General features: G+C 37.1%; 1 protein-coding gene across 7 annotated transcripts in view; it reads left to right on the forward strand.

Annotated features, from left to right (window-relative positions):
- The window catches only part of LOC150096631 (b(0,+)-type amino acid transporter 1-like), a 347,057-nt gene that overhangs the window by 285,485 nt on the left and 36,094 nt on the right, over positions 1-25,478 (forward strand). For all 7 annotated transcript variants that reach the window (XM_090408724.1, XM_090408727.1, XM_090408729.1 and 4 more), the window contains one exon: positions 18,928-19,077. In XM_090408724.1, the coding sequence (XP_090264850.1) occupies positions 18,928-19,077 (150 nt within the window). The remainder of the gene's footprint in view (positions 1-18,927; positions 19,078-25,478) is intronic.

The raw sequence follows: 25,478 nt of genomic DNA on the forward strand, positions 1-25,478 counted from the left end.
TAGCCCATAAAAATGTCTGAAAAAAAAAAATAATAATTTGTCATATTCTTCAAAATTCAAGTTAAGTCATAATAGTCAAAATATTACCTAATTACTAAATATATTGTACTTTGAATTTTTACAAAAAAATCAAATGTATGCTGTTTTATGTTTAAAATATTGATTTCTTAATTTTGGGTTCAAAAAAGTAGGGTTCTTCTTATACATGGGGCATCTTATTCACAGAAAAATATGGTACAACATCAGAGAACAAATTCATATAGATAATTTCAATACAGCAAAAGTGGTGGCCTAATCCATAATTTAACAAGAGTGTTATTATAGTAAACAATAACGTTACGAATTAAGATCCTAAATTGCTTACAGTTCTGATTATAATTAACTTCTAAAACAAAAGATTAAGTGGGTAGAACATGTGCCATCCATATCTTTGGGATTTTTAGACCAGCATTATTGTTAAGATTTAGGGTGGTTGATAAGAATTTCACAGGCCTCATTAAAGCTTCCATATAAAAGTTAGCAATTGGGAAGGATAATGGTGAGCCTGTTTTTCTCCCAGTTGCTAACTTTTATGTGGAAGCTTTTGAGCAATTTGCTCTAGATTCCTTTGAAACTAGAAAATCCAGTCTGGTTTTAGATATGTTGGAGATGTTTTCCTTATCTGGTCCTATGACTGCCATTCATTAGACACTTTCCTCAGCTACCTATACAAACACATTCAATTCATAGTTGAAATTGAAAGTCAGAAGACACTTCCTTTTCTAGATACTCTTATCATATAATCTTCTTTCCTTCTCTGTTTACCTACACATACTGTCCAATATACTCTTACTACCACCCAATACTAAAACTAGGTGTCATTAAAAAACAGGGCTTTGAAAATTTGTTCCTCCAGTGATCAAGCACTTAAATATGAATTAAAAGTTATCAGCAATACCTTCCTAAAAAATGGCTACAACAAAAATACTGTCAACAAAATTCTTCAAGACTACTTAAAAACAAAAATAAACTAGATTACAATAAAACTGTAGCCATTCCATACATTAAAGGGATATCAGATAAAATCAACAGAATACAACCTTAATGCCACCTTTAAACCTCCTGCAAAATTAAAGAACTTATTCAATTCATCCAAAGATCACTTCCTCCACTGGCCCACTCTGGAGTCTACCGTATTCATTGCACCTGTAATTTGCCCTATATAGGTGAAACAGGATGCACAATTCCTATCCAATAAAAGGAACATAAATGGCACATTCAGTTTTATAACTATGATAAATCTAGCCTTTCTGATCATACCCTAAACTTGAAATTCTACATAGAATTGACTGGAAAGGCATTTGTTCATTGCATTGCACCAAAATGTGGTATGAATGAAAATTTAACAAGGCCTGTGAAATTCTTATCAACCCTATCCCCCGCCGCCTACAATCTTAACAATAATGGTGGTCTAAAACCAAGAATATGGATGGCACATATTCTATCCACTTAACCTTTTGGTCTAAGAGTTGATTATAATTATCACTGTAAGCAATTTAGGATCCTAACTCTAATATAACAACACTCTTGTTAAATTATAGATTAGATCACCACTTTTGCTGTATTAAAATTATCTATATGAATTTGTTCCTGATGACGTTATAAATAGAATATAGCTTTGCTGTAGTTTTTTTTTTTCCCACTAGAAGTTAAGCCAGTAGAATAATAGTTGACCAAATCATTGTTACTTTGGCTTACTGTTTGAAATGTAATATAGCTTGTCTTTATATATATATATGTGTGTGTTGGGGTGGGGGGGGGAGACAATCACTCTGATTCAGATTAGGCTAGTGTAAAGGGCTTCACGACTTTCTTTGAAAATGCATTCATATTTAAAACCACTTCTATGGTGAAGATAACTTCATCCCACTGGATATTATGCTATGCCAGACCAGACTTTTGAGGTTTCAGGTATTCAATGTAGTATTAATTTTCGTTGATGTTTTTTCCCACAGAATGGCCTGTCTGGCCAAATTATCTTGTTGTTGTTAGGAAAATGAGGGATTAAGGTGAAACTTCTTCAGATTTCTACCAACAAGTTCAGAAATGCCAGAAATCTATGGTATTGGAACTGGAATACTGCAGTGTAACAAAGAATCCTTAGGTGTTAGAATGTAAGAATCAATTACCCATTAGATTTTACAATGTAACCATTGTAAAATCTAATGGGTAATTGACATGACATCAACTTTTTTTGGGGGGATGGGGGAGGTGTGACAAGCAGGCTTTGAGCAGACAAAGCACAGGAGGCTCTGAGTAAGAAGGATGTCCAAGAAGGGGATGAAGGCTTTTGATCATGTAGGAAGATGGTAAGTTTGTTTTCAGAATAAGGCCAGATAGAAAAAACATCATTAACAGATTGAAGGTGTGGCCATGGATACTCCTCTGTCACCACCAACGTTGGCTAATTATTATTTGAACCATTTAGAAGATGCCTTGTTTTCATGCATTCATCCCCAATTCTCTTTCAATGGTGGTGTTACATAAATAGCTTGTGTTCTGGTTGGTTTGCTTATTTTTCAGGATGAAAAACCAGAGTTTCTGGAAGGAAAAATCTTACTATGTATGTATGAGACTGGCTAACTTGCATTCAGTTGAAGTCATGATAAAGGTTCTTGACATCCTAAAGGATTTAAATGCAGATCTTTCCAGCCAAAGAGCAATGTCTATGCTGACTGAGATATATGGATTGTAGGACCTCTTTGTACTGGATTTCCTGCAATTTAATTTTTTTAACTCCCATCCGTGAGAGGTTGTAAAACTTATGGTACACATACTTTCATACTGTGGGTGAGCTAAAGGATTTTTTTTTAATTATTTCTAAAATAAAAATATTAGAAATAATTAAAAAAAAAAAAAAAAAAAACCTTTACCTCACCCACAGTATGAATGTACTTATTATTATCCAAGACCTCGTGGAGTCAAAGACTCATCTAGGAGGTCCTTTTATCATACACACAGCTTCATACCATGCTTTTAACACATTCATATTCTCTGCAGACAACACACTCTCAAGCAAGGCATTCCAATCATTCACGACTCTGCATGAAAAAAACCTGCTTCTCACTCCCCTACTCGCACCCTCTTTATACAGTTTCCACCTCTGGTTCTCTCCTGATCTCCCACTATTTTCTGTAGAACCTCTCCAGCATTGATCCTATAACAACCCCTTACTAACTTGTAGGTCTCTATCATACTCGTACCATAAGTTTTACAACCTTTCATGGATGGGAGTTAAAAAAATTAAATAGCAGGAAATCCAGTACAAAGAAGTCCTGCAACAAGCCACTGGTCACCTATCATATACTACTCTTTGATATCTGCATCAGACATTCTCATTATTTATGTCACTAGCTTCATATCTCTATTTGCTCCAATTTACTTAATAGATTTCCATGTAATATATTGTCAAATGCCTTTGCAAAGTCCAGAATATGCCATTTCCTTAATCCAACTCAACTGTCATCATTATGAAATGTGAGTAAAATACTAACTTCTGTCTTCTATACACTTCCCATGGCTTGTAGTATCCATATTTTTAAATTACTACTGGCAAAACCATGTAAAACAGTAAAACAATTTAATCAACTAATGACAAGTTTTGTACATCACTACTGTGTACTTCTTCAGATTGTTACAATAATGAGATTTTTGAATTACAAATTGTCTTTTTTTTTAATTCATTCAACATGCAGCAGATGTTGAATGTAGGAACGAGTAGGAAAAATGTGGCTCATTTTTACAGGATATAACATACTTTTCTCATAGCCTAAGTCACCAATACATCTCTTATGTATACCACTCAGACTTGATTTAAGTTCAGGTCTTGGTTTTTATTGCAGTGGGTCGGAAATTGTATTTTCTTGCAAGCCTCTGCTCCTTATATTTATAATACATACATATTAATTTCTATGTATCAGATTAATTTGCTTATTTTTTCTCCACATCTCTCACATGTTATTTTTGACGGATTTCTCCAGACCATCCCCTCTGTCCAACATAACACACCACAACTACAATATATTTTGTCAACTCATGTCGTCATAGGTTGATGGGATTATTTTCGTGATCTTAACAAAATGGAGACTTTTTTGTAGAGGTTTAAAGGCAACTTTCAAGTTATGTTCTTGTAGGTCATACTGTCATCTGGTTGTTGTCTTGAGGCCTGCAATGGTTTATTCAAGACATTATTAATAGTTCTGATGTTGTTTTGAAGCATACCTTCAATGTGAGTTATTTCCTTGTTTCTTTTATTGTCATAACTTGATAATGCAATGTTTTGATGATACCCTGTTTTTGTGCTGGGTGGTGGTGGTGGGACCTATCATGTAGATACCAACCTGTATTAAACTTTTTTCTGTATGCTTTAGAAATAAGATTGCTGTCATCTTCAACTGATATGAGAACATCTAAGAAAGAAATGGATCTTTCTTTTTCTACCTCTAATGTAATTGGATTTCATGATTTAAACCAGGGCTGCCCAAAGCACTGCCCACGATGCAATTTTGTGCAGCCCACCTGTGGGTTTTGATTTTCACGAGTGAAAAAATAAAATAATTTGAATCAAACTCGTATTAGATATTTTAATTCTATCACTCATCGATAATCTCAATGTTTGTAATTTTATTTGGTGTTTTTATATCACTATATACCCATGTGTTTTTCAAATATTAGATGTGTCAAAGAAGTTCTTACACTGTTTTTTTTTTCCAACGTGCATGCTCTGCGCTCATGGGAACGTGAGCACATGATTAGTGCTCAATTAGTGTTGTTTGTTTGTTCAGCTTTCGAGGGTGTGTTGCTGCTGCTCACCAAATTACTAGATATGTATTGTGATGCAGCCCTCAGATAAATTTTTTTTCTAATGCGACCCTCTAATTACCTCAGGTTGGATAGCCCTGATTTAAACCATTAACGAAGTCAGGCAAGTTATGGAGAGATTATTCTCAGCCTGGCTAAATAATGAAAACCATCCATATATCTTGCCCATAATCTTGGTGGCATTTATCAATAGCTGTTTTTTCCAACTTTTCCATGTATAGGATTAGCTAGGTGTGGAGAAATTGCTGCACCCAAACCAAGATTATTAATAGCCCTCCATGGAGTCAAGAGACTCATTGTGGGAAGTCCCACTCTCATATGCACAGCTCATCGTACCTTGACTTAAATGCATTCACTATCCCTGCACTCACCACACTCTCAGGCAATTCATTTCAATCACACACCACTCTACATGCAAAAAATCTATTCCTTACCCCCTTGCTCACACCCACCTTATACAGCTTCTAGGGATGGCCTCTCATTCTCCCACCATCTCCAGATATTCTATGAAAAATCTATCCACACTAATTGTTAATTACCCTCTTACCAACTTATAAGTCTCAATCGTTTCTCCTCCTCTTCCTTTTATTATTATTATTATTTTTTATTATTATTGTTCCGGGCAACTCAAAGGAGTCGACAGACTCATCGAGGGAGGCCCTAACATCATGTCAAGAACAACTATTCGACATTGACACAGTATCTATCATACCTTGCCTTGAACTCATTCATGGTCGTAGCACCCACAACAGACTCTGGAAGCTTATTCCACTCATTCACCACTCTCCAAGTAAAAAACCTAGCTCTAACACCCTTGTCAACCATGCTCTTGCCCAGCTTCCATGCATGGCCCCTAGTCCTCCCACCACCAGTCATATTTTCAAAAATATCTTCTGGATCAATCTTATAGAAACCCTTCAGTAATTTGAATGTCTCAATCATATCACCCCTCCTTCACCTATCGTCCAGTCTCTGCAACCCACAAATCTTCAACCTATTCTCATAAGGTTCATTCCACAGACCTTCTATCATCTTTGTCACTCATCTCTGGATCCTTTCCACTTCCTTCCCATCACTAAGAAACCTTGGTGCCCATAACTGGGCACAGTAGTCCAGATGGGGTCTTATCATGTTAAAGTATTTTTCAGAATCCAAGTGATTTGATGAGCTGATTTAGTCACTTTTGCAATGTGCCCCCTAAACTTCAATTCCCTATCCACCAACACTCCCAAATCCCTGGCCTCATCGATCTCCTGGAGTACAGTTCCACCAATGTGATATACTGCTGCTAATCTTTTCACTCCAAAATGCATAACCTTACACTTTGCCACATTAAATTGACATCCATTTTTCCTAGCCCAGTCCTCCAAACTATCCAAATCATCCTGTAACATTTTGACATCCTGTGCACTCACAATTGCTCTACCCAACTTTGCATCATCAGCAAACAAGTGAACACTTCCTCTCAAATCCTTTCCTATATCATTGATGAACAAATTGAAAAGCAGTAGTCCAAGAACAGAGTCCTGCGGCACACCACTAGTCACAAGCAGTCTTTTAGACTCCACTCCTGCATAAACCACTCTCTGGTATCTCTCCTTCAACCACCCTCTTATCCATCCTCACCAACCCTATATCTATCCCCATCTGCTCCAGTTTACTGATTAGGGTTCCATGTGGTATCCTGTCAAAGGCCTTGGCAAGGTCCAGTAGTATCACTGTAAACCCATTATCCCTATCCAGTTCAGCCGTCACTGTGTTATAGAATGTGAGCAAGTTACTGAGGCATGATCTACCCTTCACAAAACCATGTTGTCCCCGTTACAATATCCTATTTTCAACTATCCAATCCTGTATTCTTTTCTTGACTAATTTCTCTAAGACCTTGACAATGATTCCTGATATGCTAATCGGTCGGTAATTTACAACAGCAGTCTTGGAACCACCTTTATGCAGTGGAACTATTTTCCCCTCTTTTCACCCCCTCAGGACTAACCCAGACCTGAGACTCAAATTAAACAAAATGGTCAAGGGTACTGACAATTCTTTAGCTGCTTCTCGTACGACATGATCTGGTATACCATCCAATCCCACGGATATTGACATTGAGGTTATGCAATAGACTACTCGCCTCCACTTCATTCACCACAATTCCCATATAATCTACTGGTTTATTCGTTTCTGCAATGTCACCACCTGGATGATATATATTTGCAAAGTGCTCACTCAGTAACTCAACTATATCAACTGATTCAGTTACCCCTTACCATCGGCATTCTTTAAAATCATTTTGCCATGTATATTTTTCCATTTTTTACATCCTAAAGAATCCTAAACAGTTTTTTACATATCTAAAAAACTGTTTAGGATTCTCTTTAGCCTGCATGGCCAATGTTCTTTCGTAATCCTTTTTTGCTTTTCTTACCACACTCGTTACCCTTCTGGCCTGGACTTTATACCGTTCATGTGCCTGCCAGTCACCTTTCTCCTTAAATTCCCTCCATAGTTGTTTCTTTTTTTGCAACTCAAGCTTAATGGTGTTATTCATCAATTTAACCCCTACCTGATTTATTATTCGGACTCTAGGTATACAGTCAGCCATTGCTTCATGCAAACGCTTCTTAACTGCCTCCCATGCACTGTCAACTTCTAGTCCTTGCAGTTGTACATGCCATGGCACTGAACCAATCAAACTCCTGAGCTTGTCATACTTTCCAGCCCGATAATTCCACATGTACCCTGTCTTAATTGAAAATTCCACACCTTTAGCCACCTCCCAAGTCAAGACCCGATGATCACTCTCACCAGTTGGTGGCAATATGGTCATATTTGTTACAGCCAAATCCTCAGATGTAATTACTAGGTCAAGCACTCTCTGACCCCTAGTATTTTCCATTACATGCTGTCGCAGATAGTTATCCCTTAATAACTGCATAAAATCCAATTCCTTCCTCCCGTGTGTAACTCCATAACTCCAGACAAGCACACTGGCATATATATATATATATATATATATATATATATATATATATATATATATAATTTGAAGCCTTAGTCTTATCAACCCCTTTATGAAGCTGAACAATTTTGCCCTCTTTCCATTTGTTTGGGACCTGGGCTAATCTTAGGCTCATGTTGGAAATGTACGTTAAAGGTAGGTTATCTCCCTGGAACATTCCCTCAAGATGTGGTGAAAAATTTACATCATTACTAACTTCCTATCTACAATTTTCCTCCAAATCAATCTGTTACTTGTCAAGACTCCATTATAAGATCTTATATTTTTGTCATCTAAGGCACTTTGTACCGTATCAATCCACCTATGTCTTGGTCTTCCTCTGGGTCATTTTCCTGCCAACCTGGCAGAGAACGCTTGTATTGCTAATCTTTCCTCGCCCATTCTCTTTAAGTGACCATACCACCTGAGATTAGCTCTGCTAATGCATTCCTGGATGCTGACAATGTCAAGTTCTTTCCTAATATCCTCATTTTTAATATGATATTGCCATTGATGCCATCTGTTCATGTCTCGAATCTTTCTCAGGACTCATATCTGCGATCTCTATTCTTTGGTCAAGTGTTTTACTTCTGACCCAGCTCTCAGATCCATAAGTTAAAACTGGTTTGAATACTGTCTTGTATACAGCTAACTTAGTGTTCCGACTAATTTCTCTCTTATTCCATATGAATTTATTCAATTGACTTCCTACCATACCAGCTTTGTTGATTCTGTTGTCTATTTCCGTATTTTATTTACTATCTTCACTAAAAATCGTGCCTAAGTAGCTGAAATGTTTTACTTGTTCCACAGGTTCTCCGTTCACAACACAGTCGACATTTTCAATGATTCTGCCTCTTTTTATTGCTGACCTTCATACCATATCTATTACAACAGTTATTCAATTTAGTCAGTGAATCTTACATACTTATAGAGGATTTATATAGAAGTATAACATCGTCTGCATAAAGCAAAGAGCTAACATTAACATCTCCAATTTTGATATCACGTTTAATACCACTTTCCTTCATTATGTGATCTATATAGATAATGAATAACAGAGGGGATAATTTACATCCTTGTCTCACACCAGAATTAACATTAAACCATCTTCCTGTACTTCCTTCAATTCTAACTGCTGACTTACAACTCAAAGACTAAGTATTACTTGATATAATGCCCCATTGACACCATTCCAAATCGACAAAATTTAAATACAAACCTTTGTTATATTCCCATGATTTTTCCACTATTTTTCGTAAAGTGAAGATCTGATCATGACAGACTCTATTTGACCTGAATCCAGCTTGTTCTTCACCAAGCTTTTCTTCCACAATTCTTCTCAACCGTTTCTCAAGTATACTTGCATTGATCTTGCCAGGAACACTCAGTAGGGAAATACCTCTGTAATTCTGACATTCAGTTTTATTTACCTTTTCATATATGGATACTATTAGAGCTCTACTCCAATCATCAGGAATTTGTCCCTCTGTCCAGGCTTTCTGAACTATGCAGTGCAGCCACTGTAAGACTTTTATACCACCATACTTCAGCATTTCTTTTCAAATATCATCTACTCCTGCTGCCTTTCCACATTTCAAGCCTTTGATGGCTTTTTCTACTTTTAATTATGGCAATATAGACTGGAATGATGAGATGGCAACTGGAAGTAAAGAAAATGAGTTTCTCGAGTTTTTGAGGGATAACTACCTCAAACAATATGTAAGAGAGGGCACATGTGGATTGAGGGGCTTGGATTTGGTCATTTCATCGGAGGATGTAATTGTAAATGAGGTGTCAAATCATCCACCAATTGGTGAGAGTGACCATGAGGTGATTACATGGGTGATTGCCAGCAGTGCGAGGACCTCTATGAGAAAAGGGTATATGTGGGACTACAAGGGGGGGGGGATTATGAAGAACTCAGGAGACTGCTTGCGGGTGTAGCGTGGAATGAGGAGTTAGCTGGAAAAGAGATCAATGCAGCTTGGGGGATTTTCAAAAACTGCTTAGTAGATGCAATGTCTAAATGTATTCCAAGGGTGAGAAGGTTAAATAAGGTGGGTGTGAGATGGATGAATAAAGAGATTAAGCATGCAATACAGAGAAAAAGGGCATTGTGGAGGCAGCATAAGAGAAGTGGCAATAACCAATTCCATGAGGTCTACAAAGACCAAGCAAGGATGGTGACTTGGTTGGTGAGGGTAGCTAAAGAGAGGTATGAACAGCAGTTGACTAATGAAGCCAAAAAGAATCCTAAGGAGTTCTTTCGATATGTAGCCAGCAAAAGAAAGAATAATTATAGAAGGATGACATTGATTGGAGAAAATGGCATAAAGACAGCTGATGCAGAATGTGTGGTGGAGATACTTAATGAGCAGTTCATAAAGATCTTTCAATCTTGTGAATGTGACTTCATGGAGGGATTGAGAGCAGTTGATGATGGGGAGGAGAGACTGACTGACTGTAGGTGAGCAAGAGGTGTATGGGGAGTTGAGTAAACTAGATGTTAATAAGGCTGTGGAACTTGATAATATATCACCACGTATTCTGAAAGAATGTGCCAGGGAGTTGACGCCTGCCTTGACATATTTTTTTAATATGAGTCTTGCACTCCATCAACTTCCTAAGGAGTGGAAGGAGAGCAAGATTGTGCCACTTCATAAAGGAGGTGATCGAACTCGAGCATCAAACTATAGGCCTATCTGTGTGTCAGGTGTTGTGGTTAAGTTGTTGGAGAAGCTTGTGAGAACTAGGATCCAGAGTTGGGTTGGCAACAATGGTATTATCTTTGATGGACAGCATGGATTTGCTAAAGGGAGGTCATGTTTCACTAATCTACTTACTTATTACAATAAAGTGACTGCTTCCTTGGACAGAGGAAAAGGATACACAGTAATATACTTGGATTTTGCAAAGGCTTTTGATAGAGTACCTCATGATAGGTTGACAGTCAAACTAGAGCATATGGAGTTGGATATTAGATCGGTGCATTGGATTGGAGACTGGCTATCTGATAGGTATCAACAAGTTGTGTATGGGGGAGTGATATCCAGGGAAAGAAAAGTCACTAGTGGAGTGCTTCAGGGGTCTGTTTTAGGTCCATTGCTGTTTAACTTGTATATTAATGATATTGGTGAAGATTTGGATGGAGATATTCAGTTGTTTGCAGATGGTGCAAAGTTGGGACGAACCATGAAGTGTAGTGAAGATGTTGTAGCCTTACAGGAAGACTTGAATAGATTTAGTGATTGGGCACGGAAGTGGGGATGTGAGTTCAATGTTGCGAAATGTAAGGTTTTAAAATTTGGAAAACAAAGATGGGATGCAGAATTTATGCTTGGTGAGAATATATTGTTGGAGGTAGAGGAAATAAGAGATCTGGGGGTGATAGTGGATAAGGTTCTAAAATTTAGGGGACACATTGCCAAAATTGTGAAGACAACACAAAGTCTTCTGGGAATGATGCGGAGGACACTGACATGTAGAAGTAGGGAGATTCTTGTTCCGTTGTATAAGGCTTTGATTAGGCCACACATGGACTTGTGTCCAGATTTGGTCATCGGGTTTTCAGAAGGATGAAGAGATGTTGGAAAGGGTTCAAAGGAAACTGACTAAGGTAGTTTCTGATCTCTGGAACGTTGAGTAAGAGGAAAGATTGAGAAGATGTAATTTGCAGAGTCTGGTGGACAGGAGGAAGAGGGGAGATATGATAGAGACCTATAAGTTGGTAAGGGGTTGATATAGGATCAATGCTGGAGAAGTTTTACAGAGAATAGTGGGAGATAAGGGGAGAACCAGAGGTCATCCCTGGAAACTGTATAAAGAGGGTGTGAGTAGGGTACTGAGAGGCAGGTTTTTTCGTGCAGAGTTGTGAATGATTGGAATGCCTTGCCTGAATGTGGTGTCTGCTAAGAGTTTGAATGTGTTTAAAACACGGTATGATGAGCTGTGTGTGTGTGATAAAAGGACTTCCCAGATGAGTCTTTGACTCCATGAGGTCTTGGGGTGATAATAATAAGTATGGATATGTATTCCTGACTGCATGCCTGGTCAGTGTTTTTTACCACTGTGCTGTCCTCACTACTTGTTTCATTTAGCAGTTTTTCAAAGTAATTACTCCATACTTCAAGGATATCTTTTTCTCCTGTTTTCATGTCACCTTTTACAGCACTCTTTCCTCCATTCCTAAGCTTCTTCAACAACCTACAGAATATTTTGCCACCTTCTTGATATTTATTTTCTTGCCAAAGTCCTCCCATGACTTTTGTTTAGCTAGTTTTACACAGTGTTTAGCTTTCTTACATTTGTCTCTGTATTCTCTAAGAGCACAAGCTGACTTATTTGCCAGGAACTTTTGATATGCTTTCTTCTTTTTCCTTCACTGCCTCTTTAACTTCCTGTGTCCACCATGGAGTTCTAATTTTTCTATCCTTACGGACAACTTCACCACATGCCTCTCTAGCTGAATCAATCGGGGTTTTCTTCAAGGCTTGCCATTGAATCTCCAAGGTTTAGTTACTGTTCTCAAACTCTTTCATTTTTTCTTCAATAATCTTTGTGTATTTTAGTCTACAGTTCACATCTGAGAGCTGCTCAACTTTTATTCACTTTAAAACTTTCTTACATATTATTCTTTTCAATATGAAATTCAATTTTACTATTTAACTAATATTTTACTATTTAACTCTTGGTTCTTTTTTGTTCCTTGCCTAAATGATTTGAACTTACTGCTATTTAAAATTCAGTTAAGATAAATATTTTAAAACATTTAACATTTTAAAATATTAAATTTTGATATTTTATAACTTTTTTTTTTGTAAATGAATTATAACAGAATTTTCAAATTAATTAAAAAAGAAAAAAAGTACTATTAATTTAACCTGAAAGACAATTTTATTTTGTTTAATGTCAATTAGAAACATTTTAGTTTATGAAATAAGGGGCGCACTTGTAAACTTTGCCTAGGGCACAAAATAACTGTCAGTTATTTTGTGCCCTACCAGCAAACATCTTGCCTCTGTCTGCTGTTAAGCCTATTAAAATGAGAGCAGCAGCTGTCCAGCATCCCTTTTCAACACAACTGCAATCACACTGACCCTGCTTCTTCTCTTCATTTATTCTATCTACCTTTTTCCTCTAGAACAGCTTTTCTCAGAATGTAATATTGTTTTTTAAATAATGGCTTCACACATGTAAAAACAAACAAACAAAAAACTAGAATGTATTGAATATTCCTATATATTTTGCTGAATATGTCATGAGCATCATCGAGGGAGAATGCAGAAAAACTGGCTATAACATTTAAATTATTTACAAAAGAATGAGCCATGCAGCATGTGCATATTTCCATGTGTCTGCCGCAGCTGTAGGAGTCGAAGGAAATGCTATTCAAGTTCCAGGGAAACCATTATAGTTATGTAATTAATTTTTTACACAATTAGTAGCAATTACTTCACACAATTAAAGAAATAGATGATCGTATTTAAACCTACTGTAGTGTAACATCTTTGTTTGATTCCAGTGAACTGTGTCTAGTGTTGATGGCATGAGAAGCAAGGAAAATGTCGATATATAGATGATCCCTGTTTTACATGGGGGAGCAGGATGCATTCCAAGATACCACAGGATTCAGTCCTGGGACTCAACCCTGTAGAACTCGACTGGTAATCTTCCTTCCTACTCCCTGATCCTGCTTACCTATATATAATTCTCTGATATCTACCAGAGAGCCAATCACCAATCCAGTCCACTAACCTGATATCCAAACTCATATGTTGCAACTTAAAAATCAACTTGTCATGTGGCACCTTGTCAAATGCCTTTGGAAAAAATCCAGAAAATGACAGTGTATGCCTTTCCCTCATCCACTTTTCTTGTTACTCTATTGTTAAAGATAACTAGATTATTGAAACAAGAGTGCCCTTTAACAAATCTATGCTGGCTGGCATAAATAACTGTGACATCTCAGTATTCAGTCACAATTAGCTCCTCTGATGCTATGATCAAATCCAAAACTCTTGATCCTTGTGTTCCCTCTACAACACATGCCTATGACAGTTGTCTGTAAAGAAATCCAAAAATTCAGTTCCTTTATTATTGCATACTGTCTCTTTTGCCAGTTTATATCACTATAATTGATCACTTGCTTTGCACTTGACAAACTTATTTGTCTCAACATGGCTCATTACGAATTATATTCCCAGATCTTCAGCAACATTCCACTAAAAATCTTGTCTTATAAACATGTATCTTGCACCATATTCTCTCAAAGCTATTGGTGTTATATCCACTGAGATTCTCCACCCTGAAAGCATGCAGTTCATCTCTTACCTTCCCTATCCTGCCAAAATGTGCTATATCCTTTGATTTCTATCCATGTTAGAACATCCTCCTTAGGTAACCAAGTTTCACTGATACCAAAAATCTTTGGAGAGATTGAGTCACTCAATACCACAAACTCATTCCCTTTATTCCTATTGCTCCTAGCATTTGTATACAGAAAAACCAGTGTACTGTCAGTATTCTAATAGCCATTATTACTCCCCTCATACTCTATCTGATTCTGCAATATAGTGTACATCCCCTCATTTCTCTAGCCACCATCTCCACTTGAGGCAATCCCTGCAACATTCCACTCGGGCAATTCTAGTTTCCTTACACTCACTTGCCTAGAAAACTGTCTCTCCAAATGCCTGTGTCCTTCTGCATTCAAATTTAATCCATCTCTTGCATACAAATTTAATCCATCTCTTCTATCCTAAAATGTACTCTGGCATCCACATATTCCAGACCTCTTTTCCTACACATTCTTGCTATCATCTCATTCATCATGATTGTGTTTCTTCTCCACTATGCATAATCATACCAGGGCAACACACTGACTGTCTTTCCTCCAGACATATTTCTTCTACACTGTCTATAACATCAACTCAGATCTCATGCTGCACAATTCACACTACCCCTCAGGTCATTTGTCCCAACCATTGCTATAATTTCTTCTACATTTTCTCCCCTCTTCACTGCCATTGCCACACTCTTTATCATTCCACCAGGCAAGCACTCCTCTGACACTCTACAGTGCACATTCTGAATCATTGAATATCCATTCATGACACTACAAAAGATTCATTCATCCTTCTCTCACTAGCATCCCTCCCTCTCTCTTCTCTTCTCTTTCCCATTCTCCCGATTATCTCTCTCTATCCCTTCTTCCACACACTCTCTCTTGGCTTTCTGCAATTTCTTCTTTCACTGTCTCTCCCATTCTCTCACCTTCCTCTTTCCCTTGCTCTCTCTGATGCCGTTGTCTTAAACCTACTCTCATTTCTCATGTTAGCGAACTCTATCCTCCCACAATCTTCATTCACCCTCCTCAACTCAGTCTTCATTCTTTCCATCACCTTTCTTAGCAGTTCTGTTTCTCTCTCCACACATTCTGCTTTCAAGATATATTCATATACACAATCATGGCGATCAGTCAAACCATCTTTGTCTGCTAAACTGCTCAAGACTCTCCACCTTCCAACTCACTACTGGCATCCACATACTGAAAATCGCTCATTTCTGAAGCACTATCTCTGCTACCACTAAATCCTGAGATTGAGACGATTGTCTCTCAGCAGCTCGCACTGCGTACATTTCACATACACTTTCCCGTCTTGCACCTGCCATGTTTTATGCTATGAATAATAGTCTATAAATGGTAAGGGAACTAGGTGTAGTGATAAAACTGGCAGCCACCATGTTGAATACAATCAATTTACGTGGAGACAATACTGAAAATTATCAATTTGAATAGCACAAGCTGAAAAACCATATTGTCATGAAATAAACATAGTAATATCTTTCTTTACTAATAATAATTCTTTTTTGTGTGTCATGCATTGCATTCATCTTCAGCAGTACCACATTATATTATAGTTAATATAGTTTTATTATATAGCTGTATTAACTATATTAATGTACAGTAAAGTAGAAAGACATGACAGCAGCTACAGGAGTTGGAATAATGAGGTTAGAGAGATCAAGGCAAATATTATATATCAAGCAGAATGCTTCATTTAAAACTGAAGAGAGGGAGAAAAAATACAAAAAAAAAAAAAAAAAAAAACACAAAAAAAAACTTTGTCTATTCAAACACTAATGAAGAAAAACCAACTAGAAATAGAATTTTGTTATCTACAAAATTCTTCAAATTTATGGGATTAGAATTGGATAGCTGTGAACTTACACAATCACATTGAATTATGCAACAAAGAGAAGGACCTTTACATGCAGAAATAATGTAGTTGTGGTTCCATTGTATAAGGTTGTGATCAGCCCTCATATGATTACTGTTCACAGTTTGATGGCCTAGTTTTCATGAGGATGAAGATATATGAGAATGGGTCTGAGATGATTGCCTAAGGTGGTATCTGGTCTTTGGGTGAAGTATGAAGACAGATTGAAAGAAAGCAGTTTGCAGAACATCATAAATAGCAGGAGAAAAATGAATATGATTGAGACATATAAGCTGGTAAGGGTTTATATTAAGCTTTTAAAAAAGCTTTTATTAAGCTTTTGCTTAATAACTCAACCACATATACACCATCTTCCTTTCGAATGACTACAGAGTATTAAAAAAATAATCAGTTCCACAGCCATTGCTTCAGAAGGATTTCAGAAATGCCATCACCATCCCCTACATCTGTGGCACATTAGAAAAAATAGCTAGGTCTTTAAAAAAGTACAACCTCTACACAGCTTTTAAGCCCCACTGGAAAATTGTTATCCTTATTTGTTCTACCCAAAAATCATTCCCTCCTCTCTGTGCCTGAAGTATATAAAGTACCACGCTCCTGCAAGCTGGCTTACTTTGGACAGACAGATAGATTAGTGACCATCCACTTAGAAGAACACAAATCATATATCTTAATCACAACTATGGTCAATCTGGCCTTGCAGACCATGTATTGGATACAACCCACAGGATCTCCTGGAAGAAAGCCTGTGTTCCACCATAGTAAATTCAAAAAGGAAAGACTGTTTTTAGAATCTGTAGCAACACTCAGAAATCAACCAAATTTAAATAAATATGAATGCATAAAACTTCCCAAAATTTGGGAAACAATAATTGTCTGAGGTCCCACATTACATCCTAGGCCACCTAGAGTGTGCACCACCTAGATAGGGCTTTCGTGTCATTATCACATGTTTCATGTAGTATTGTGTTGTCTTTGTGTGCATGTTACAAGAGTTATTTGTAATCCTTGAAGATGTCTGTGACTGAGATGAAATATTGGAAGCATTAAAATCAGTTTTAATCCTTTCCTAATGCTATAAATATTCCATTAAACCTCCAACATGATGTACTTCTGTATATGCATCTCCCTTGCAAATCCTTGTGAAAGGAGAAAGAGAGGGGATTGAGACATTTAAGTTGGTAAAGAGTTTTTTACCAGGTTAATGTGGAAGAAATTTTTTGTAGTATGGGGAAGAGGAATAGAACAAGGGGACATACTTGGAAATTCTATAAGGAGGGTGTGAGCAGGAGCATAAGGAGTAGGTTCTTTGCTTGGAGAGTGATTAGTCATTAGAATGCTTTGTCTGACATTGTGGTGAATGCAAGACATTGAATGAGTTTAAAGTATAGTTTGATGGGCTTCTGTGTAACAGTGTTTGCAATGAATATTTAGACTCCATAGAGGTCTAATGTTAATAAAATTATTTGATAAGAAGGTAGATTTAATATATTGTAATTTTTCTGTAAGAGTTTATCAGAAGAGCATAAAAAATGAGCACAATGTAATAAGGTCTTAATAGTCCCACACTTTTGACTAGGATGCTGGAGATTTAACATACATAGTAGATATAGCAGCTGTATGAGTCTTCCAAAAAAAAAAAAAAAAAAAAACTGAAAATTGTAGGCTGCCATCTAGTTGACAAAGAATTAGTAGATCTAAAAAAGGCTATTTGGTTGTCTACGTTTTTTTTTTTTTCTAAGGTGAACTGGATCTTAGGATGGAGGCATTTATTTAGGAAAGAAATTGCTGTAACTCAAAGGAAAGCTATTCTGAATTGCAAAAATGTTATGCACATATCTGTATCAATGTGTCATTCTAGGTGAAATATTATTGAAGAGATGTTGTTCAAAGTGTTCCATGAAAAAAGTTGGCAATACTTGGAGAAATAGCTGCCCATTGCTGCTCTTTCAATCTGTTGATATAATTTGATTTGAACAGTGAAAGATTGGATATTTGCTTGCTTTTCCATTGTGTAGTGGATTTTAGCATGTTGGCTATTTCGATGCACTAAAAATGTACTGTCTGGACTATGTGATCGAATAGCAAACACATAATCTACGTAGAAAACTAAACCACTGGTTTGATGCAACTGTGTTGAGTAGGATATGGTTTTTAATAGACTTTTAAAGTGACCAGAATTTTTTACAAAGAAGGAGGGAGGCAAGTGATTTAGTCAACTGTTTAGCTTTGACTGCAGGACTGTCTATAATATCAACAGTTGGTTGTAGAGATGGAGGATAGGTTTGAATTTTTGTTGCTGCATATATTCTGATTCTGGGTAGCTTTACATGAAAAGGCTTGAGCTTGCTAGCAGTTTCTTTGGGCTCAGTAATTTAACAACTTCATTCTTTTGTGTATTAGTACAATCACTATGATTTTGTATGCAGAATGATCTTCTAAAAGATCATTCTGCATACAGAATTATGCAAAAACAAAACAAAAAAAAAAGAAAGAAAATAATTTATTATAATTACGGCTATTATAGCCTGAAAATAATTTGAATTACCTGAGCAACAAGAATTTAGGAAAACATCATCAATAACAATAATATGTATATGAAAGCAAATACAGTGAGTATCCCATTCCATGTGGGATTTGGAAGAGGACATACCAACCCTTGGCATGGACAGTATCCTCTCCAGTCTTTATTTTCTATCCTTATGTTAATATCCAAATTTATATTGAATGGCCAATTGCCTATAAAATTATAAGGGTAGCTTATAGATTTGCTTTAGTTGTCATTAACCGTTTATAGTGAGTTTTGTTTTCTTGTAAATTTCATAGGGTGCTGTTGTTCTCATCATGATTGTAGCTGGGAATATTGGAAGTCTGATAGATTTTTTCAGTTTTATTGCTTGGATGTTTTATGGTAGCACTATGTTTGCAGTTATAGTGATGAGGTGGACTGAAAAAGATATGAAGAGGCCTTACAAGGTAAGTTAAATGAATATTTACTTTTAGCTAGTTTATAAGTTATATAAAAGTTCAAATGCTTTCAAACAGTTGTAAGAATGATGGGGTATGTACATTTGAACAAGATCTTAGTTTGATTTTCATCATTCTGGCCAATTTCAGGAGATAGGATTTTTTTTACTGTTCGTAGATTGGAAGAATAAGCTTAAACAATTGGGAAAGTAATATATAATCCTAACAACAACATCCACCATTCACATTCTTGCCTTTAAATAGAAAGTAGAAATTGAATAGAACAATTATCATATCCCATGCTTCAAAAATACTATTGAAAATAATAAAAATCAGAATGTTGTCTAGATTGAAATGTCATATTAGTGAACAGCAAAAAGGATTCATGCCAGAAAAAGTACAATTAACGAAATTTATGAATTAAAAACTTATTGAAAGATCAATAGAAATAAAAATATATCTATGCTTAATAGATTTTCAAAAAGCATTTGACATAGTAAGCCATGAAAAGTTAATAAAAATATTAAAGCATTCAAACTGATATATACAGGGGGTCCTCGACCTACGTCGTCCTCGACATGCGTCATTTCGACTTTACGGTGGTAATCCCATAAATATTTTTAAAAATAAATTTCGACTTGAAGCAGTGCAACGTAAAATTCAAACATCATGGGAGAACTTGTTTGTGAGCGCGGCGGAAGAATACGCCATTACGTGCCGTTTGGGAGAGGTGGCATCGCTTGGGTCCCAGCATACACTCTTTGGGTACTGCATGCTTTGTTTACATCTGCTCTCTCACTTTTGTGTTTGTGTTTGTTTGTGACTTTTTACCCTTCAATATTGCTTCCAAACGTAAGCCAGACTCTTCCGATGGCAGTGTGTCGAAGAAAAGGAAAGCCATTACATTAGAAGTAAAATTAGACCTTATTAAAAGGGCAACAAAAGGAGAAACTCCAACGAACATTGGCTGCACGTTGAACTTAAGTCGTACCACAGTCAGGACTATTATCGAGGATAAAGTTCGCATCCTTGAACACGTGAAAGGATTGGTGCCCATGAAATCGACTGTGATTACGAAAAAACGTAGTAGGCTCATGATTGAGATGGAAAGGCTTCTTGTTCTTTGGCTGGAAGACCAGCATCAATGCCGTATCCCAATTAGCCTCATGTTAATTCAAGAAAAGGCGAAAAGATTGTTTTATGTTTGTTTTTTTATTACAGTTTCATTTTTGTCATTTTTCTGTACTATACAGTAATTATGTTCTCCCTTTCATTTTCCTATGGCCTAGTTCTGTTTCTTGATATATACGTATTTAGGGTGATTTAGGTGAGGTAAGTAACTTAGGCTATGGTAATTCCGACTTGCATCGAAAATTGCCTTACGTCGCTCCATAGGAATGGATCTCCGGTGTAACTCGAGGACCCCTTGTGTGTGTGTGTGTGTGTTTATATATAAAAATAAAAAAAAACACCTCAGAATATGAGTTGGCTGAGTGGTTAGCTTATCTGCTCTCTTCACCCAAAAGGCTGTGGGTTTGAATCCCACCATGGGCATGGATGTTTGTGATTATCTGTGAAAATAGTAGTGGTGATGATGATGAAGGTGGGGGGGTAAATGCCATTGGTGTATATGATGATGATGGTAGTTGCAGTTCATTGTAGTTTGTGGAGACAGAGCTCCAGGGAGTCCAAAGACATGAGTCTTTGGACTCCCTGGAGGTGTCACATAATAATAATAATATTAATAGAATAATACTGGAATCAGAAGATTAAAATAATACACAAAATTAATGATGAAACAATAGATTAAAAAAAAAAAGAATATACAGAAAATGTGAAAATATCATCAGTGATACCCATTTCAGCTTTAGAAGTGGCGTTTGGGAATTGAGAGAGGCTCTTTTCTGTTCTCAAATCTTATTCCAAAAATGTAGTGACCAAAACAAGGAAGTATTCCTTTGCTTCAACTTCGAGAAAGCATTTGACGAAGTTTGACATACTGAAATGATTGAATTATCAAAAATAATTGGATTAGATGGTAAAGGCATTAAGATCATTGAAAAACTTATTTTTTGGAACCAAAAGGCATCTGTTCAAGTTGATAACATTATTACATACTCCATTAACTCAAACGATGCATGCTCTCACCTCTCATTTTTAACATATACTTGGAAGCCATATTTCAAAACATCTTAAATGGAAGAGAGGAAGAGATTAATGTAAATGGTGAAATCATCAATAACATCTGATATGCTGATGAGACAGCTTTCCTGGCTGACAGTATTCAGGATCTTCAAAATTTTCTCGAACTAGTGAACGAGGAGAGTGAAAAAATGGGATTAAGAATAAATATCACCAAAACTAAAATTCATGGTCATAAGCAAGAAACCAATTCTTAATTCAGCACTTTCTTTAAACTGGAAACAAACAGAAAGAATAACAAAATTTAAATATCTCGGATGCTGGTTAAATGAAGAATGCAAGCCAGAAATGGAAATAAAAGTTAAAATCGAAATGGCAAGAAAATTTTCTCCTGATGAAATCAACACTAACCACAATTTAAATTTGGAGCTTAGAGTATGCATGGCTAAATACTATGTATCATCTGTACTGCTGTACAGTGCAGAAACTTGGACCTTGAAACCGACATCGATAGAAAAATAAATTCTTGAAGCCTTTGAGATGTGGTTATACAGGTTATTATTATTATCCAGGCCTCCATCGAGTCAAAAGACTCATCATGGGAGGTCATTCTTAGGAAACACAAAGTTTATCATACCACTCCTTGAACTCATTGACCGTTCTTGCTCTAACCACGCTCTCAAGTAATACATTCCATGGTTCAACCACTCTCCACGCAAAGAAACCACTCCTTACCAGCTTCCTTTTGTAACTTTGAGGGATAGCCCCTTGTCATTGCTTTCACCAAGTGAAACCCCCCCCTCCCCCAATGTCTACCCTGTAATTGCCTCTCAACAGTTTAAAAGTCTCAGTCATATCACCTCTCCTTCTTCTATTCACCAAACTCTGCAGTCCACATTCCCTCAGTCGATCCTCGTAACTGACATTGTACAGTCCTGAAACCAACTTTGTTATCCACCTCTGTACCCTTTCCAGTTAATTTATCCCCTTCAAATCCTGGGGACAAAATTTGAGAACAATAGTCTAAGTGTGGTCTGATCAGAGTCTTATACAACGGAATGATAACTCTTCTCTCTGCAGGTCAGCGTCCTTCTCAGTATTGCAGCAGTCATCTGGGTTATCCTCACCACCTTTGCAATATGCTCCCTGAATTTCAATTTTCTATCAATCATCACCTCCAGATCTCTTGTCTACCCTACTTCCTCCAATCGTGTATGCATCCTCCCATCGATGGATCCCAAAATGTGAAGTTCGAGACTTCACATTTTGCTGCATTCAACTGATACCCCCCCCCATTCATTTTCCTATCTGTCTAGTTTATTCAAATCCTCTTACAGGGCTGCTGTATCTGCACTATTACTGATAATCCTTCCTAGCTTCACATGATCTGCAAACAAATGAATATCTCCTTGCAATCCATTGACAATGTCATTGATATTAAGGTTGAACAATACAGGTCCCAGTACTGAGCTTTGTGGAACCCCACTTGTAACCTTCTGCTTCCTTGATATTGCCCCACCACACACAACTCTCTGATACTAGCCAATCCTGAATCCATTTGACTAACCTGACATTTAAACCCATGTGCTGTAACTTAAATATCAGCTTATCATATGGCACCCTGTCAAACACCTTTTGTAAAATCCAAAAAAATGGCAGTATAAGTCTTTCTCTCATAAACTGCTCTTGTCACCTTATTATAAAAGGCAATCATATTACTAAAGCAAGAGCACCCCCTTAACAAATCCATGTTGATTCTCACAGATAACATTACTCTCATCTGCCTAATGCTGTATGTAGTCCCTCACTAATTTATCCAAGACCTTAACAACTACTGATGATACACGAACTGGCCTATAATTAGACACTTCCAGTCTGCTACCCTTGTGCAGCAGCAGCACTATCTTACCTTCCTTCCATTCCTTGGGTACCTTTCCCACATCCAGACTTTTATTGAAGAGCCAGGTCAATGGAGCCGTCAGTTCTTTAGCACATTCTCTCAAAATCCGTGGTGAAATACCATCCAGTCCTACAGCTTTACTGGTATACAGAGTACTCAGTATTTGGAACACACTCTCCTCTTGCACCTTGCACCTTTAAACCCTGAACCTGCCCTATCCCTCTAGTATTAAAACCTTCCCCAGGATGAAATACTGCAATAAAGTGCTCATTGAACAACTTCACTATGTCCTCTGCATCATCACTATTCCCATTTGTATCCCACAATCATTTCTCCTCCTACTGGCCACATAGCTAAAAAAATTTCCTAGGATTTACTTTGGATCTGTACCAATCTCTTCTCATATTCCAGTTTTGCCTTCCTCACCATACTGGTCACTCTCCTGGCCTGTGTCTTATACTCTTCGTGTATCTGCCCTCCACCCCTCTCATTATAATTCTTCCATAATCTCTTTTTCAACTGCAGTTCCTGTTTGATATTGTTTGTCATCCACTTCGCTTTACTTTAGCCTCCAGGCAAATACACCTCTGGCATCCTATCTTGCACACCACAGATCGAATCTCCATACATCATACCTCTTACCACTGTTCCTTGAATGTTCACCTCCATTCCCTCACTCTCTCTCTCTCTACCCTAACCCTTTCTCTCTGTGTTCCCCTACTTACCTGCTGTCCTGGCATCACTCTATCCCTGGTTCCAGCACTCCCTCGCATTCTTCTCATTTCCTCTCGCTGACTGTTTCCATTCTCCTCTCCTCTATCAATCCCATAACTCTCTCTCACTCCCTCTCTTCTGCTGTTTCTATTCTCTCCTCTTTTATCATTCCCTCTCTTCTACTGCTCTTATTCTCTCCTCTTCTATCATTCCCAAAACTCTCTCCTGCTCCTACTCTGATTCTCCTTGCATTCATCTCTTCCATTCTCCTAATCTCATCTTTCATACTTCTCATCTTGTTTACAAGACATTCCACCTTCTCTTTCAGCTCATCTATCCCTCTCTGCAAGTTAGTCACTCTTACTCACCATTCGTTCTCCCAATCAAAACCATGTCTAAAAACTTCACGGTCATTCAAGCCTTCCACACTCCCGGCTCTTATTTTCTCATTCATATTTTGCTCATCGTTCTCTCCTATCACACTACTCATCTCCTGACATTCATTTCCCATCCCTGATGTAACTAGATCAGTTATCGAAATATCTAATTCATTGAATTCCTCCCATTGCCTACATTTTCACATATACACTCCCCCTTCTCTCACCTGCCACATATTCAACTCCTGGAATGCATACATGCCAAGCACTGCATGCCACAAAGTCCTTTATTGTGTTACTTATAATAGAGTTCTTAAATGGCGGAGGATTTGGTGATACGCCATTTGTGATTGCAGCTGCAGCCACTATCATTCCTTACTGCCGAGAAACTACTAAATGTATATAACTTTATATAAACACTGTATTTTATATACAGTGGAACCTCAGTTGCTGAATATAATTCTTTCCTAGAGACTGTCCGGAAACTGATTTGTTTGAAAACAGAAACCATTTTCCCATAAGAATTAATGTAAAATGGATTAATCCGTACCCGAACCCCAGATGATTGCTTATTTAAGCCTTTATAACAGTACTGCATGCATAAAATCTTGCTCAAAAAGAATAAACACAATAGATAGATAAAATATAGATGAAAATTGATTGCCTCTTTATTTTTGAGTATTGTACAGATCAGTGGTGGCTGGCGAAAATTTTAAGTGAGGGTGCTGCATATACAGGTAGGCATTCAAAAATCCGTCCATCGATAATCCGGTTCCTTCAGATCTCCGGCATGGATTTCAGAGCGCGTGTTTTCAAATTTACCGTGTTGGCACGCCACTGTTTTCTGTTTGTTTTGATGGCGCTGTAGTTGATAAGCATTGCTATAACCTGCTTATTCCTTCTCATTTTATCATTTATTTGCTGCTGTATAGTCCCATTATGGATTCAGCAAAGAAAAGAGGTGGCGTAAAATGCAAACATCGTATGTTGTCGATCGCAGAGAGAGTGGAAGTGCTAAAAAAAACTTGATGGTGGTGTGTCTGTGCAAACCATACATACAACATACAACATTGGCTCTTCAACAGTGTATGATATTAAAAAACAGAAAAAAAAAACTGTTAAAGTTATTTTCTGACAGTGTATCAAAAAAGCAAATGTTTGTAAGGAACTCAATGACAGAGGGAAAAAGTTCGGAACTCGACCAAGTTCTCATAACCTGGTTTAATTTTCGTGTAAGTGAAGGTGTGGAAATTTCTGGTGATTTATTAAAGGAACAA

Source organism: Typopeltis vanoorti, chromosome 18, assembly GCF_054136105.1.
Source record: "Typopeltis vanoorti isolate ZY-2024b chromosome 18, IOZ_Tvanoo_1.0, whole genome shotgun sequence".
Taxonomy (NCBI): Eukaryota; Metazoa; Arthropoda; class Arachnida; order Uropygi; family Thelyphonidae; genus Typopeltis; species Typopeltis vanoorti.